This window comes from Taeniopygia guttata, chromosome 3 (genome assembly GCF_048771995.1).
Source record: "Taeniopygia guttata chromosome 3, bTaeGut7.mat, whole genome shotgun sequence".
NCBI classification, from domain to species: domain Eukaryota; kingdom Metazoa; phylum Chordata; class Aves; order Passeriformes; family Estrildidae; genus Taeniopygia; species Taeniopygia guttata.
This window is the reverse complement of record NC_133027.1, coordinates 5749164-5764197: the sequence shown is the minus strand read 5'-3', so window position 1 is coordinate 5764197 and position 15034 is coordinate 5749164. Positions and strand designations below refer to the sequence as shown.

The 15034-nt window shown below is 45.2% G+C and overlaps 1 protein-coding gene across 4 annotated transcripts in view; it reads right to left on the bottom strand.

Moving 5' to 3' along the window:
- The window catches only part of RUNX2 (RUNX family transcription factor 2), a 158394-nt gene extending 145145 nt beyond the window's left edge, over positions 1-13249 (bottom strand). The window contains exons 1-2 of one of the 4 annotated variants that reach the window (XM_002190851.6): positions 11293-13249; positions 4169-4325 (exon numbers count right to left, since the gene is read on the bottom strand). In XM_002190851.6, coding sequence (XP_002190887.2) covers positions 4169-4325; positions 11293-11595 — 460 coding nt within the window. In that variant the 5' untranslated portion in view covers positions 11596-13249. The remainder of the gene's footprint in view (positions 1-4168; positions 4326-11292) is intronic. The other 3 variants (XM_041714975.2, XM_032747712.3, XM_030269920.4) reach the window with 3 other exon arrangements.
- Positions 13250-15034: the final 1785 nt, after the last annotated feature.

Sequence of the window (15034 nt, the reverse complement as noted above, 5' to 3'; positions counted from 1 at the left end):
GGATTTTCCCATTTTCACTGGAAAAAGGATTATTTCCTAAATCATCCCAGGAGCAGAGTTAGGTGTATTTTGGACGTCCAGTCTTTGTCCAGTCCTGCCCACCTGCAGTCCCAGAGGTGAACTGTGTGTCCTGTCAGCACAGGGCGTGGGCAGCTTTCACACACACAGCAGCAGCCTTGCAGTGCCTCCAAACTGCTTGTTCAGGGCTGAGAAGTGTCCGTGCCTTTTATCCCTCTCCAAAGAGGAATTCAGCCCATTGCACAAATATATACAGTTCTCCAGGCTCAGCTTTAAGGCTCCCTTTGGCACTAGTTTACCATGCCAAAAAGTTGTGACTATTAAATTGTATGCTGATGACATTCAGATCACAGTAATTCTTAGATGATCAGTAGAATATTACTGGTAAGAAAGACACTTAAAGGGTGTTTGGATGAAGAATTTGGCCTTCTATGCTATTGTTCTCTTTAGACAAATCCCTATAAATGTCTATTATGACAAAAAAAAAAAAAACCAAAATATATTATTTTTAAGAACCTGCAAAATCGTTCTGCAGAAAAGCAATGCAGTATTTTCTACACTAATATATCTCAGTGGCTAGAAAAAATGCATTTCTTAATAAAAGGAGCTACATTTGGACCTTGACAGTGAGAAATTCTGAATTGTCACCTCCTGGCCAGCCTGAGCTGAAGAGGTAAGCAGCTAATTTGGGAGGGAAATTGGTTTTGACCCCTAACTGGTATTTTACAAACCAAAGTGCGGATGAAGTAACACTGAAGCCCCCTCACACTCCATAAACCACAGAGCCCTTCATTGTGGGGAGCTGCACGGCCCTGCCAGGGCACTCCAGAGCTTTCAAGAGATGATTTACATATTATGGGATTAAGAATGAAATAAATTTTTAAGGTCCCCTGTTTCAGTGATGCTGAAGCCTTCCACAGCTATTTCACAGCTATCCCTCCTCAGCTACAAAATCCTTTAATGCACTTTTTATCACCTTTCTTTATTGCCCTTAGTCATTTCAACTATCCACTTTCAGAGGCTACAGACTAATTGTAGCTCTCTTTTATTAAATTCCCCAGCCAAGCAGTCATCTGGTACTATTGCTTCAGTGTGTCTAAACTGTGCATTCTTTGTTATTCACACATGTGAGCTGAGCTGACACGGAGGAGGATGAGATGGACATATGCTGAAGCACAAGGCAAACCCCAGAAAGGAGCTTGAAAGGAGACTCGGCAGCCTGTGTGTGCGTGTTGCATATTTTTTCAGTTAGATGCTAATGTGATTAAAGTATCGGGACACAACAAAATTAAGGTTATGATCCTTTGCTTATTGAAGACAGGAATTCTTTCTTCTCTGTGCTGTGGATCGAGCTTGTAAAAGTGAGCTACCGCCTGAAAACCACATACAAACAACTGCTGCATTTGCATCAAACACTCCAGTTACTTACTCTCATGAATCCAAAAAAGGTGTTTAAGAGAAATTATGCAAACAGAAACGTGAAGCTTCTGTCAGGCAAACAAAATGAATATGTATAAAAATCGGGTTTCTCCATTGAGCCATGGGAAGCAAGTGAAAACGTGGGAGAGGAGGTGAAGTGGTAAGTTGATGATTCAGACTTCACAATCAAATTTAGAGATACAGAGATCAAAGCACGAGCTGCTTAGAGAGATGTAAATCTCAAGTCAGGAACAGGTGTGGATTAGTTTCTTGCCACCGAAAAATAACTTCTTTATTAGTTTATATTTTCCTGCTCTACTTCAGGACTTGTATTTACTGATATTTGTGTATGTAACGAGCTTTCTCACTTCTGTTTGTAACTACTGATTTCTTTTCCTTTTATTTAAAGCAGAGTTCTAAAAATCCATCATCAATGATAACTCTCCTTCTCTCTCGCTCTTTCTCCCCCTCTGTTCTAAGTCTGGAAGACAAGTCTGGACCAATTTCTCCATCCTGCCTCTGGCAGGAGAATGCAGCATTTCAGATCCTCCACCGAGTCCCGGCTGCTTCAAAGGGAAAGCCCTACTTTCTTCCGTTAAGATCATAAGAAATATAGGGGGAGGGGGTCAGCTCTGTTTGGACATAATTACACTTCATCAAAAGAAGCTTTCTTCATCTTCCATGCGTGAAAAGTCTGCAAGCAGTTAAGTCTGTCTTTTTTCTTCCTTTTTTTTTCCTTTTTTTTTTTTTTTTAAATATAAAAATTGCTACTTGGGAAACTAGCCAAAACTCAGAAAGCCAATATAGTAAAACAGTGCACACCCTTTGTTTTTCTTTGAAGTCTGTTAAATAAATATGTTGAGGGTTTGAAAAGTATACTATCACTTTTCCATAGATTCTACACAGATTGATCAGAGAAAAAGTCTATTCCAAGTCTGCTAGATAAAAATATAAATTAAACTACTGAAACAAAATTTTAGGAGCTCTGTGTTTGTGTCTGTATCTACTGAGGTTTTAGGTTGTCTATTTCATTTCCTATGCTTTAATAAAAAGTATATATCATACGTTTGAAAGGAAATCCTCAGATGAGAGGTAGTGCATCACATTTCAGTCCTTTTTCACCACTTCTAAAAGGCTGATACACTACCGAACTTCTACTGCAGAGCAGTAGAGATGGAGCCAGAGAACTTTCAAACATAATCCATCAGCTCAATAACAAAGCAAACTGATTATTTAAAGAAGACAAATGGAAAACATAGGAAACACCTTACTCACAGGGGGAATAAACTCCATATTTCTGTTGTATTACTGCTGGTAAAATTATTCTTTCTTTCAAGTTATTATCTATGATTAATACTTTTAAAGTTCTAAAATGATAAAGAGAATTTTTGGCTAGGTAATTAAAATATAGTCACTGTAAGTCATGCTTATGGATTCAGTTTCACAAAGAACTTGTAAAAAGTGTGCTGAGTGATTTGGACTATCTGGGCCTCTGTCATATATTTAATTTTTTTTTTTTGGACAAAAATTCTTTCTTTCTGTAAGAATAACTGCAACTGCTTTCTAAAGAATCTTACTTTAAAATTTGCTTTATTGTTAATTTCCCAGCACAATTATTCTGCTTCTTTTGCTTTGTTTTTCCTCGTGCAGGACTAACTTAGAAAAGAAGTAATAATTATTTCAAACACATAAAGGAAAAAAATATGTAGGTTGGATCAATTACTGATACAACGCTACTCTGAAGACTTCTGCAACAAGTACTGTAGTGCCAGCTTCCTTTGAGCTATCCTTTCAATCATTACCTGAAGTTTGAAAGCTGGTGTGCAACCCTTAAAGAGAAATTCTTGAAAATTTGCAATGATTACAAAAGCTTTCTATAAGTGCATGCAGTTTTCAGATTACAGGAAACTCCTAAAGAGCTGGAAGACAATGACAGCACTCTACATCTCAAAAAGAAAAAAAAATGAAAGTTACCCTGTCATTTAAAGTAAAGGTTGAATTTAGTTCATGCCTAAGGTTACCAGCAATTCATAAAAAGTCAACCAGCTTACTCAAAAGAAAAGTGGGGGTGATTTTCACAGGTTATCAACAGTTTGGTTTAAAGGGCAGAGAAGCCACTAGCAAGCTTTCTACCAACAGCTGCTAAGCCTTGAAAGATTTAAGTCCCTAAAGAATACAACCTGTAGAACATGTGATATGCAAAATCCCCCTAATTACAGGTCTTCTACAACTTCAGAAGTGGCTCTACTGCTAAAAGGAATTCTCCACCTCTCGCTGCCATGGCCCAAAATGCACTCCCCTGACTCTGCATAATCTGGATCACAGATATTCCCTTTTCCTTCCACCCTTCCTGTGTGATTCAAACAGGGAAGCAGGTACTCCCTGGATTGTTTTTCAAAACCTCTGTCTGATAAAAAGCTACAGAGAGTCCTAACTTGCTTTGTGCAAATGCTGAAGTTTGACAATAAAATATGTGTACATCACTACAAAAAAAAAAAAAAAAAAAAAAAAAAGACTGACAACCTGAAAAATGTGGTCTAGTGGAAGGTGTCCCCGCTCATAGCAAGGGGGTTGGAATGCAATGAGCTTTAAGGTCCCTTACAAACCAAACTTTTCTGTGATTCTGTGAACAATGGATTAATGGGTTAATCAATATTTCATTGTGAAGTAAGTTTGACATCTTGGCACCATTTTTCACATCATTACGAACATGTAAAAGGCAGCGGCCTACCTCTTCCACTTCTGCCCACAAATCGTAAGTCATTAAATCTGGCCACCTGGTTCTTCATCACGGCAGAAGCGTTCCGCAGCTCTGCAGAGTAGTTCTCATCATTTCCAGCCATGACGGTCACCACCGTCCCATCGGGCACTTCTCCTAAGGCCACCACCTGTAAAAACGGGGAGACAATCACGACTGGTGAAGCCACACTTTGGAGATGCGTGCTCCCCTCCCAGCTCTGCAGGCTGCCACACTCGTGAGAAGCTCTGTGGTGAGGAGCCTCATACTCGCTGTGCACAGAACCAAGTGCCACATCAAACACAGAGACGTCGTGTGTTGTCTCTGTTTCTCAGAGCTTCTTCATTGTTGCATTTCTTCAGAAACGCTCAACATTCTTATGCTGAGTGCACGCTTTGGTGCTTTCTGAAGGACAACTTTGTTCTTAGCAAGCAGGGAGCAGCGAGAGAGCACGAGGCAAGGCTTGTATCTGTAAATTATGCATGGGAAAGCATTTAAAATGGAAAGCTAGAAGTTAGTATTAGCAGCCTTATCACCTAGATTCAGGTCTGTTCTGGTTGTACCCATCACCCTGACCCCTGAGCTCCTCAGACTTCAAGCCAGAGGGATCCATGCATCCACCCATCCCAGGAGTGGCACTCGGGGCACCAGCAGGCACAGCTCTACGCTGAACACGCTCTACAGTGGAGCACTTTATGGCTGGAATTCAAACGTCTCATGTGCAATATAAAACAAAGCTGTATTTCCTTGCAGGCATGTAAATTTTCATAGTGCTTGCAAGAGTCGCATGTGGTTAGTGCTGATACCTCCCTCAAATTCCAGGATGGGTGAACAGAAGATATCAAAAGTATTTCATTTCTCCTTGCGTTCCAGCTACTTGATAGTCTCCCTTTCATGCTTCAGTGGTTGTGCAGTGCTCCAACATCTGATTAAATAAATGTCATGGAGCAGACAGCTTCTGATTTGAAAACACCAGGAATACCTACAGTGTTAGTGCTCTGTGGCTTCTTAAAGCAAAAAAAAAGTTACACAGGAATGCTAAGTTACTAGGAAGAAAATATACACACAGGGAAAAAATGTCCACAAAAGTAATAATAAAATAACCTCATTTTCCCCAGCTGGCTAATTCTGATGCTGAAAATAAATTTATAGCAAGAAGAGATTCAGAAATATTGCATGACTGAGCCAGAACTTGAAAAAATATCCTAAGCTACAAAGTGTCTCCCCTTGTAGTTATTACCAATTTACATGGTCAGATATGAGTTTTTATATTATTCAGAGCAATTTATTCTGTCTCCTCTAATATATATTACATTTTATCACATGGCCTTCCTGAAATGTCTTTTCCATAAATGATCCTGGCTGAAAATAATAATTACAGGTTGCAGGTGATATTAATTCAGTGGAAAGAATGAGGAGTTTTGGATATATAGGGAGAGCATTATGTGGTCCAGTGAACTGCACCATGTTTCTCTAAAACAATAAAGAGGAATTATAATAATATAGAAATAGGCCATATTACTGAAAACTATAGCTTATTCTATTTAAAAGAAATATTGAAGAGAAAGAAGCAAGTGAAGCTTAAACACTGTTTGAAAAGAATTTATCTGCTTTTCTATATTTGCATAAAACACCAGTTAATACCAGCCAAAACAATAAGCTAAAATTGGCCACAAACTACTGCGAGGTCTTCATGTATCAAACAAAGATTTTACTTTAAAGTCATACGAAAGTCCCTGAACATAAAAACAAAGGAACCACCATCGTTGCTGAGATCTGAGGTTCCAATAACTCTCTGCCTTGGGTCTGGCAGCAACCAGGACTAACAGCTTCAAAGCCAGGTGTAAGGAATAATAAATAATAATCAAATAACAAATAATAATCTGGTGAACAGATTACAAAGCTGACTCTAAGCATTAACAAATGGATACTGGCTCAAACTGTGAAGCATGGGGCTTGAGACTACTTACAAACCACTCCCTACCCAATCTGCAACAGACCACGTTATCTCTGGACAGTCTTGTCATGCCCATCAGCATCCCAGGGAGTTGCACCCTACGCCTTTTATACCTCACAAAACAACAACAAAAAAAATCACATTAACTCCAGAAATGCAAAGCACCTGAGAGCACAGCAGGAAGCACAAGGCTGCCAGGGGCCTGGGAAGAGGGAATGAGGTGCCTGAAGACTCAGCTCACCTCTTTCTCCCCAGGTACCTGTAGAGCATGGACAGGTAGTGCCATCACAGCCCTGTCTCAGTCCCAAACCCAGGTACAGCTTATAACACCTGGCAGGAGGGAGTGAAATCCCTTTAAAGACTCCCCTCTGTCCTCTGTTGCTTTTCAGAGCTTTTTTCCCTGCCCTTTCCACTCAGTGTCAATTCAATTTGTCAGCTTAGCCATCAGCCCAGAGCTGCATGTGCTGCTGCTGTCGCCGAGTGATCACAACTAATCAAGAGCAGCATCATGACTGAGAAGCCTTGGATGCAGTATCACTCTTCATCTCCTTCAGAGAGGACCAAAAGATAAGACAAACTGAAGTCAGAGATGAAAATAAAAACTTTTGGTCATAAAATAAAGCCCTATAACATGGGAAGCTCTCCTGCCACGCACCAGGAGTCAAAGGCTTATTTTTTTCTCACTTCGATACTTTCTTGCCACAAAACAGCCTAAGACTATTGCAAAGGTACGTAGAAGCGCTGGGTAGAAAAAAGCTTTGCAAAACAAGTCTGAAACCTGGAGAAGTACCTGTCATTTTGAGAGTTTTCAAACGTAATTTTACAAACTGAACGACTGTTGGCATAAACCCTGATTTGGCAATATTATGCCATGTATCAATACAAAATTAATTACCTATTCTTAGAAAGAGGATTATAAATGCACTGTGAAATGAATAAGGATTGTGTTAAAAATTAAAAACTAGAAGTAGACACAGTGTACATTTCTTACCTATCCTTTAATACTCAATATCTCTACTATTTCAAAATCTTAATTTTCCATATTAAGCTCCCTAGACATTTTGATGATTAAAAGTAGATTTTGCTCTTTTTTCTTCTTTTCCTTTCAATTAAAGCTCAAAAAAGTACATGAATCCCTAAAATAAAAATAAAGCAATTCTTATGAGTTGAAAATAACTAAGTTTTTTGCATAATACAATTCTGGTTAAGCAACCTGTTTGCCCAGTTTCGGTCCAGTGGGATTTGAACTGGCCGAAGTATGTAGCCCGAAGACGGAAGTTATAAGCACAAAGCAAAACTCCGACACAACAGAAGGTACTCAGAGTAAATGCTTGTCTGAAAAAAAAAAAAATGGCCAACACTAGTGTACATGCTAACTAGTTCCTCTCAAACATTGATATCTGCCACTTCAAAAGCTTTCTTGCAAAACACTGAATTCAAACAGCCTCTGAATGTAAAATCTTTTGTATTGAAAATGCTTTTTCCAGACATTGCCAAAAGAGCATCTGATACTATTAAAAACATTTCGGTGTCCTGTAACTTAAAACAGAATAACTGATTCGTGCTACTTTTTGTTTCAAATCTACATCTGGGCTGAAAATTTATACAGCAGGTTTCAGCTTGAAGCTATTTAAAACAGCTGAGTTATAAACTCTGAAAATTGGGGTTTGGAGGGAAATGCTGACAGACCCTGAACTACTGTGGTGCTACTGGGGAGATGTTTTAGGCTCCACATCCCATTTCTTCCCCCTGCCTTTGCGTCCACTAAGAATCTCTGCTGCTATTAAAATCATACAGAAGTCACTTCTAACTTCTAATGTGGCAAACTGGGTCTTTATGACTTGCAGTAAAAACTCCCACAGAGGGGCCAAATTCTGATGATTCAACTCAAATAAAGTATTGCTGGCTACTGAGATTAAGAAATTAATATGATTTGGACCTGGCTGAACAATATCCATTTATTTTATGCTGGAATATTAACAGCTAGAGATGTATTAACAAGTACTCATCAAATACTCTTCCCCACAAAACCAGTCTGCATTAACAGTCTTCTTAGTGAATGCACGACAGGGACTCCCTCCCCAGTGTGTGCAAATATTAATACTTAAAATTCAAACCTAATGCTAAGCCAACACTATTTCAAAAAATTATAATCAAACCCAGCACTGTTTATAACATACTTCCTCTCCTGCATATGATTTATATCTGTTTTTTTAAATTGAAACAGTGCTATATCCAGCGTACGTTTTTGCTCGAGATCGCTGTGAGAATTATGACACACTTAACGCACCACTCAAAACATTATCATCAACATATTATTTATTGCCAATAAAACTTCACAAAGTGTGTTGTCTGTGAGCTATTTCATGTTCAAGTTATTGTTTAGCTGAGATTTCTATAGCTCAAATGTGTCTCTTTTCTCCCTTTCAGAGCTGATTCCCATTCTATTGTAACACAATCAAGTGTTTCACTGTATGATACATGCAGCTCCTTTGGTCTAAAACTACTGGGCAGCTGCATGCAAGTTGCATTTGAAAAATGAAATATATTTTTTTTTAATGATCAAAAGTATTTCAAGTGAGTTTCAAATTAATTTACAGGTAAAGAAGGGCATATATAATTTTGGCATATTTTAAAAAGCGCATATTGCATATGAAAACACAGCTGCACCCACAGCAGCCGGGTGCAAGGGGCAACGTGTGCCTCTGACGCATCTGAAAATTGGTCAGATCTACACCTCCATGTCAGCAAGACCCACATGCAAGACACATATAAATACATATATATGAACACAAAACGGTTGGGGAACGGTCCAATACTTTGTCTACCTTTTTATTGCAGGTAAGCATTCTTATTGTAATAATATTCTAAATACTTTAATATTTAGTTTAGCTCTTTCCCTTATTCTAATGAGATGCGACCGCATCCTTTGAATTGCTGTGAGGTAGGAGAAGGCTCAGACACCTCAAATGAGAACAGCAATGTGAGCACGATAATGCAACAGCTCCTGCATCCCTGCTTTAAAGAGTAACTATAACACCAACTTAATCTAGTGCTCAATTAAATTATCATCACAATTCTCTGAAAGCTCCTCCTCCTTACCCTGCAGCCCCTCTGAATCAGAATCACTGTGATCCACATGTCGAGAGCCTTGAGTGCTACACAAAGCCAAAAGACACCCGATTTTCCTGCCACTTCTGCTCAGCCTGACCATCGTGTCCTGCACAAGCAGGCCCAGTGCAAAGGGTTCCTCTCACAATTCCAGCCTCTCCAAGCTGTTCCCACACACACGAGCAGAGCACTTCAGCCGAGCCTCACTCGTACACCCGTAACATCTTCAAAGCAAACCTCCATCGTTATCACCACTCACTTTACCAGGGACTCATTTAAGCACTTTTACTATTTCTTCCCGAACAAACGGCCATGATAACACGACTGGCATGATAACATGGCAGTCGAGAAACACAAGAAAAAGGCGATGTTCTGGAACGCACTGGGTGAGACTGTTTCCAAACTTTTCTGTCTTTTCAGGGATCTCCAGGTGTGTTACTTTTCACAGGAAAATGTGGGTATGTTGAGACCCCCCAGGGCCATCCCACCTCACTCTGACCCATGCCCTGCTCAGGAAGGCACTTGGGGACACCCCAGCCATTGCCCCCTCCCTACCAAAAGCCACGGGAAGGAAAACTCCAGGGGGAACACTTGGAAATATTGCTAGAGGAGGAAAAGGGCTTGCTTTAAAGCCCGCAATTATTGTTGTTATTATTGCAGGTTTTTTTCTAAAATCGTTTCCTCTCATTAGCGCGCCGTGGGGATGGAGACAGAAAATTAAAAGCAGCATCCCCAGTGCAGAGCGGGGTGGGATTTATTATGGAAATGTGCGACCCTGCCAAGGAGAGAGTCTCTGGGCATCCACTTCCTCGGCTGTCCACCAGGAGAAGTGAGGGGCCCCGTGTCCCCCAGTCCAGGTGCTCTGTGTCCCCCTCTCCCAGCCCCATCTCCACCCGGGCTGTTGGGGGGCAAAGCCCCGATCCCACTCCGCCTCTGCAGCCTGACCCTCGGACTCCAGCCGCCCCCCGCACGCTTCAGAACCATCCCAAATGCTCCAGTCCCACTCCCGGGAGCGGAGAGAAGAAAGGGGAACCCCCCTGGGTCAGGGACTGGTTTCTCGAGGTGGGGGGGTGCCACACTAAGCTCCGGCCGAGGGGTGAATCTCTCCTTCCCCAGGGAGGGAAAGCAGGTTTCTCAAAAAAAAAAAAAAAACAAAAAAAAACAACCAAAAAAACCCAAAAACCCATGGAGAGAGTCTGTGGGGAGCAGGGGGTGTCTCCCGGGGGGGCACAGGGTGCCCCTGGGCTGCGGGGGGAACACGCCAGCAGCGCCCCGCGGGGATGGAGATAACGGGATGGCTCCGGGGGTGCGGGCCGTGCAGGGGGGGCGGGCAGAGCATGGGGGGCACCGGGGGCACAGCGAGGTTGAGGGGGGCAGAGCCAGAGCTGGCGCACGGCGGGCAGGGGAAGCGCGGGAGGACGGGGGGCACGGCGGCCACCGCAGGACCGGGAGAGCGGGGTGAGAGGCACTGCGGGGGCTGCACCCCGAGACATCGCGGGACGGGGGCACAGGAGGCACGGCAGGACCGTGACAGGATACAGAAGGCACTCCAAGACTCGAACCCTTGGAGGGGAGGGCGGGAACACGGGAGTCATTGCAGGGTTGGGGGTCAGAGAAGCCCCCCGGGCCGCAGGGGCACAGGAGGCGTTGCAGGATGGGGGTGCACGGGGAGGCATTGCTGGGCTGGGGGCGTGAGGGGGGGCACAGGAGGCACTGCAGCCCGAGGGCCACGGGAGACATCGCGGGGGGACACAGAAACCCCTGCGGGCCGGTGGGGCACTGAGATGCTGCAGCAGGGGGGACGGGAGAGCACAGAAGTCCCTGCGGGCCGAGGGGCACAGAAGGCACTGAAGGACGGGGCTGGGGGGGTGAACTGCGGGACACAGAGAAATCCCCCCGGGCCGCGGGGCACAGAAGCTCCTGCAGGACGGGAATCACCGGAGACACTGCGGGCCGGGGGGTGGGGGCACAGAAGCCCCTGCGGGAGGAAGGGCAGGGGGCGCGGGGGGAGCATCCCGGGCCGCGGCGGCTGCGGGAGGGGGTGTCTCACCTTGAACGCCACCGGGAGGGTCTTGTTGCAGCGCCAGTGCGAGGGCAGGACGGAGCAGAGGAAGTTGGGGCTGTCGGTACGGACCAGCTCGGCGGGGTGGTCAGCGATGATCTCCACCATGGTGCGGTTATCGTGGGGGCGCAGCCGGGGCACGGCGGCCGCCGCGTCCTGTTGCTGCTGCTGCTGCTGCTGCTGCTGCTGGGCTACCACCACCGGGCTGACCTCGCTCATCTTGCCGGGCTGCAGGCTGCTGGAGGGGGGGCTGAACCTCCGGCTGGTGCTGGGATCTACGGGAATACGCATCACAACAGCCACAAGTTAGCGAATTGGGGGGCGGGGGGGGGGGGAGCGGTAGGGGGATCGCTGGTAGAGGAGGCGTGTAGTGGGGGGTGGGGGTTGTAAAAAAAAAATATATAGCTAGCGAAAAAAGGGGTGAATGAAAAAGTGGAGGGTGAGAATAAGGGGCAAAAAAGCAAATCAGACAAAAATAGAAAAAAAAAGGAGCGGATTAAATGCACGAGGTAAAAAAAATCTCAGTCTGTTTTTGGTTTGGTTTTTTTTTTTTCTTTTTTTTGTGCTTTTTTTTTAAAAGGAAGATGGACGGGGCGAGGGGTGATGCCGGTCTGGGGGCGCAGGCAGCCTGGAGCAGCGAGGAGGCAGAGGCTGGCAGTGGGTCCGGGGCTGCCCCTCTCAGCACAGCCCGGCTGGAAACTGCATGGTCCCGGCTTCTGCCCAGCTGCAAAGCGCTGCCGCTTCTCCTCCTCCTTCCTTCCTTCCTTCTCGCACAGCCTCTCTGCTCTTTTCCCTCCTTCTAGCCACCGCTTCTTCCCTCAAGTGCTCGAGTTTCTTCCCTTTTTTCTTCCCCTCCCTCCACGTCTTCTTTTCCTTTTCGTATTTTCCAAAAATTGTCTTGGGAGAAGTAGAACTCGCTGCTGGTTCAGCTTCCTGGGCTGCTGCTGCTGGTGGCCGCCAGAATCGTAGCGTAACTCAGCCCCGGAGAGGAACGGAGAGGAGAGGGGGGGTTCAGGGGAACGTCCCGGTTTCCTCCGAAGAAATCTTCCTCCTCTGGACACACACACACACACAGGAAAAAAAAAAAAAAAAAAAAAAAAGGGAGCAAACAAAAAGCCTCGCTGGGACAGAGGCGAGGGCGAGGAGCCGCTGGGCTCTCCCGCTTATTGCCTTTGGCTTCAGGAAGCGGGAGCTCGGGAAGGGGCTTGGGAAATGTGGCTCCCCCCCTCCAAAAAAAAAAGGCGCTCCCGAAGCGATTTCGTCCGGGAAACAAAGTTACTGGGATTGTTGGGGTGAAGAGGAAAGTCACAGGGCTGATAATTAAAAGAGACTTTTTATCTAGTTCCCTGTCGGAGGATCAGCGCTTAAGGAAAGTTAAACTTTCGGATTCCCAGGGAAAAAGAAGCGGGGATCACAGCTGAGAAAAAAAAAACAACACAACAATAAAACACCCCTCCTTAGGCTGATTTCTAAAATATGATCAAGCAAATTCTAGGAAAAGGCAGCCTCGGTGCAGCCCGATCCTTCACATGAAGTCGCTGCTGGATCCAAGTCCGTTGAGTTGAATAGGAGAACAAAAATCTTGGGATTTTTTTTTCCGCCCTTGATGAACAACAGCAGCAAAAAAAAAAAAAAAATCTTTAAAATGTCGCTTTGTTTGAGTTATTTTTCTTTTTGGAAAATCGGGTTAAAAAAATAATTATTAAAAAAAAGCAACCAAAAGTTACAAACTTCTTTTGGTTCCCAAGAAGTTGAGGTCGGGGAAGATGAAGGAGCCGGAAAAAAAATAACAAACCCACGCCACAGTTTTTTTGTCCTGAATGTGGTTTTTGGAGGCTGGGATTTCTAATGATTAGGTTTTTGTGGTTTATATATACAGGACTCTCTGGCTAAGGCGATCATTATGCTGATGAGAGTCAGCAGCACGTGGTGTTTCAGTCCTCAGACTTTTGCAGCCTTCAAAATAAATAAACCAATGTGCATCCCCCCCAGGAGGAGAAACTCTCACCCACGGGGAGAGGGACGGGGAAGGGGGGGAGCAGGAGACGGTCTCCGATCTCCACTTCTCTCCGGGTTTTTTCCATTAACACTTTTGGGCTTGTTTGTTTAAATTAAAAAAAAAAAAAAAAGGGCATTAAAAATCTTGTTTGAAAAAAAAAAGAAAAAAAAAGTAAGAATAATCTGGTGCCAAAGAGTTTTTTGCTAAGTCTCCGGTAGTCTAAAGCCTAAACCATTTCCTTGAATGAATGAAAGCTATAAAACCCCCTTCAGACTATTAAGGTAAAGGGAGTCTGGTTTGTTTTCTCCCTTAAAAAAAAAAAAAAGAAAGAAAAAAAGGGCAGATCTTATTAAAAACCATTTACATACCCAATGGTATGAAAGTGTCACCGCCTCCCCGCGCAGATAACAGCCTATCACAACCCGCCCTCTAATTTCTAAGGCTTTACTCCGACTTGCTACTTCCACCTTCTTGTAAAAAGTCGGCGCTGCGTGTGTGCTCCTTGCTCGCCGCCTGTGTGTGACTCGGGGCGCTGTGTGTGTGTCTGTCTGCGCCGGGGGGTGCGGGGGAAATGGCCCTTCCAAGAGCCGTTCCGAGCCCGAGCCCGGCGCCCCGACCCAGCCGGGTTTGTCCCGCCGGAGCCTGCGGCGAAAGCCGGGCGGAGCTGCCCCGGCGGAGCAGCCCCACAGCCGGGCTCGGTGTGTCCGTGTGTGGCTGCCGGTGCTGGGGGCACCTCCGGGGCTGTTTCTGCACCCGCGGAGCCTCCCTGCCCTCCTCCTGCCGGGCGGCCCCGCTGCCCCCGCGCCTTCCTGCCCCGCTACCCCCAAGTTTTTGCGCCTCCGGGGCAAAGCCCTGCCGTGCCCGGGGAATGTGCGTGCGGAGGCGGCGGCGGCTCCTGCCCCGCTCGGCTCCGGAGCAGAGAACAACCCGCAAGCTCCGCCGATCGGTCACAGGGGAGAGCTCTCGCTCCGCGCACCGCGGCTGCGGCTGCGGCTCCGCGCCCGCCGGCGCCCACCCAGCCCCGCTCCGCGGCCGTGCCCCGTCCGCCCTTCCCTCCGCTCCGCGGCTTTCCCACGCCTGCCGCGGGCAGCGGCACCCCCGACCCACCGCCTCGCGGGGATCTGTGCCCTCCGCTTGTTCATTTCCTCATAGGTTGTTTTGTTTTTTTTTTTTTTTAATCTTTTCCCGGCCCAAGGTTGGAAGGGCTCTGGAAGTTTTCTATCCCGTTGAGAAGACGCGATCCATGTGGGTAACACTGCAAGCCCCTCCTGAGCTCGCCCTACCTCTCCCGACAACCACAGGGATCTAATGTTCCCCAAAAGCGGCCACAGGCGTTTCCACAGCACAATTACTCATCACCTATACGGATTAGTATATATGCAGAAGCTCTGGCTTGCTGTGGTTGTGATACAGAAAATAACTTTGTTCATACTTATTTTGGCAAAATATTTATGTCCATACATTCTTTTGGCTTCCTTCCCCCCTTCTTTAGCTGGCTCTAATACATTCCCAAAGAGCCATTCCAAAGGCGCTAGAAAGAAGGCAATGAGTTGTTTTATATCCAAATGCTATATAAGCCTGACAATCATGATTTATTTCATTTCAAACAAGAAGATACCTTTCCACTTTTAATTAGTCACACTAAAAATTTTACAGTCACCTCTCTTCCTACTAAAATAAAATAAAAAGTTAATTAGAATAAACTAAAATAAGTCGTTGGAAGCTACCAGT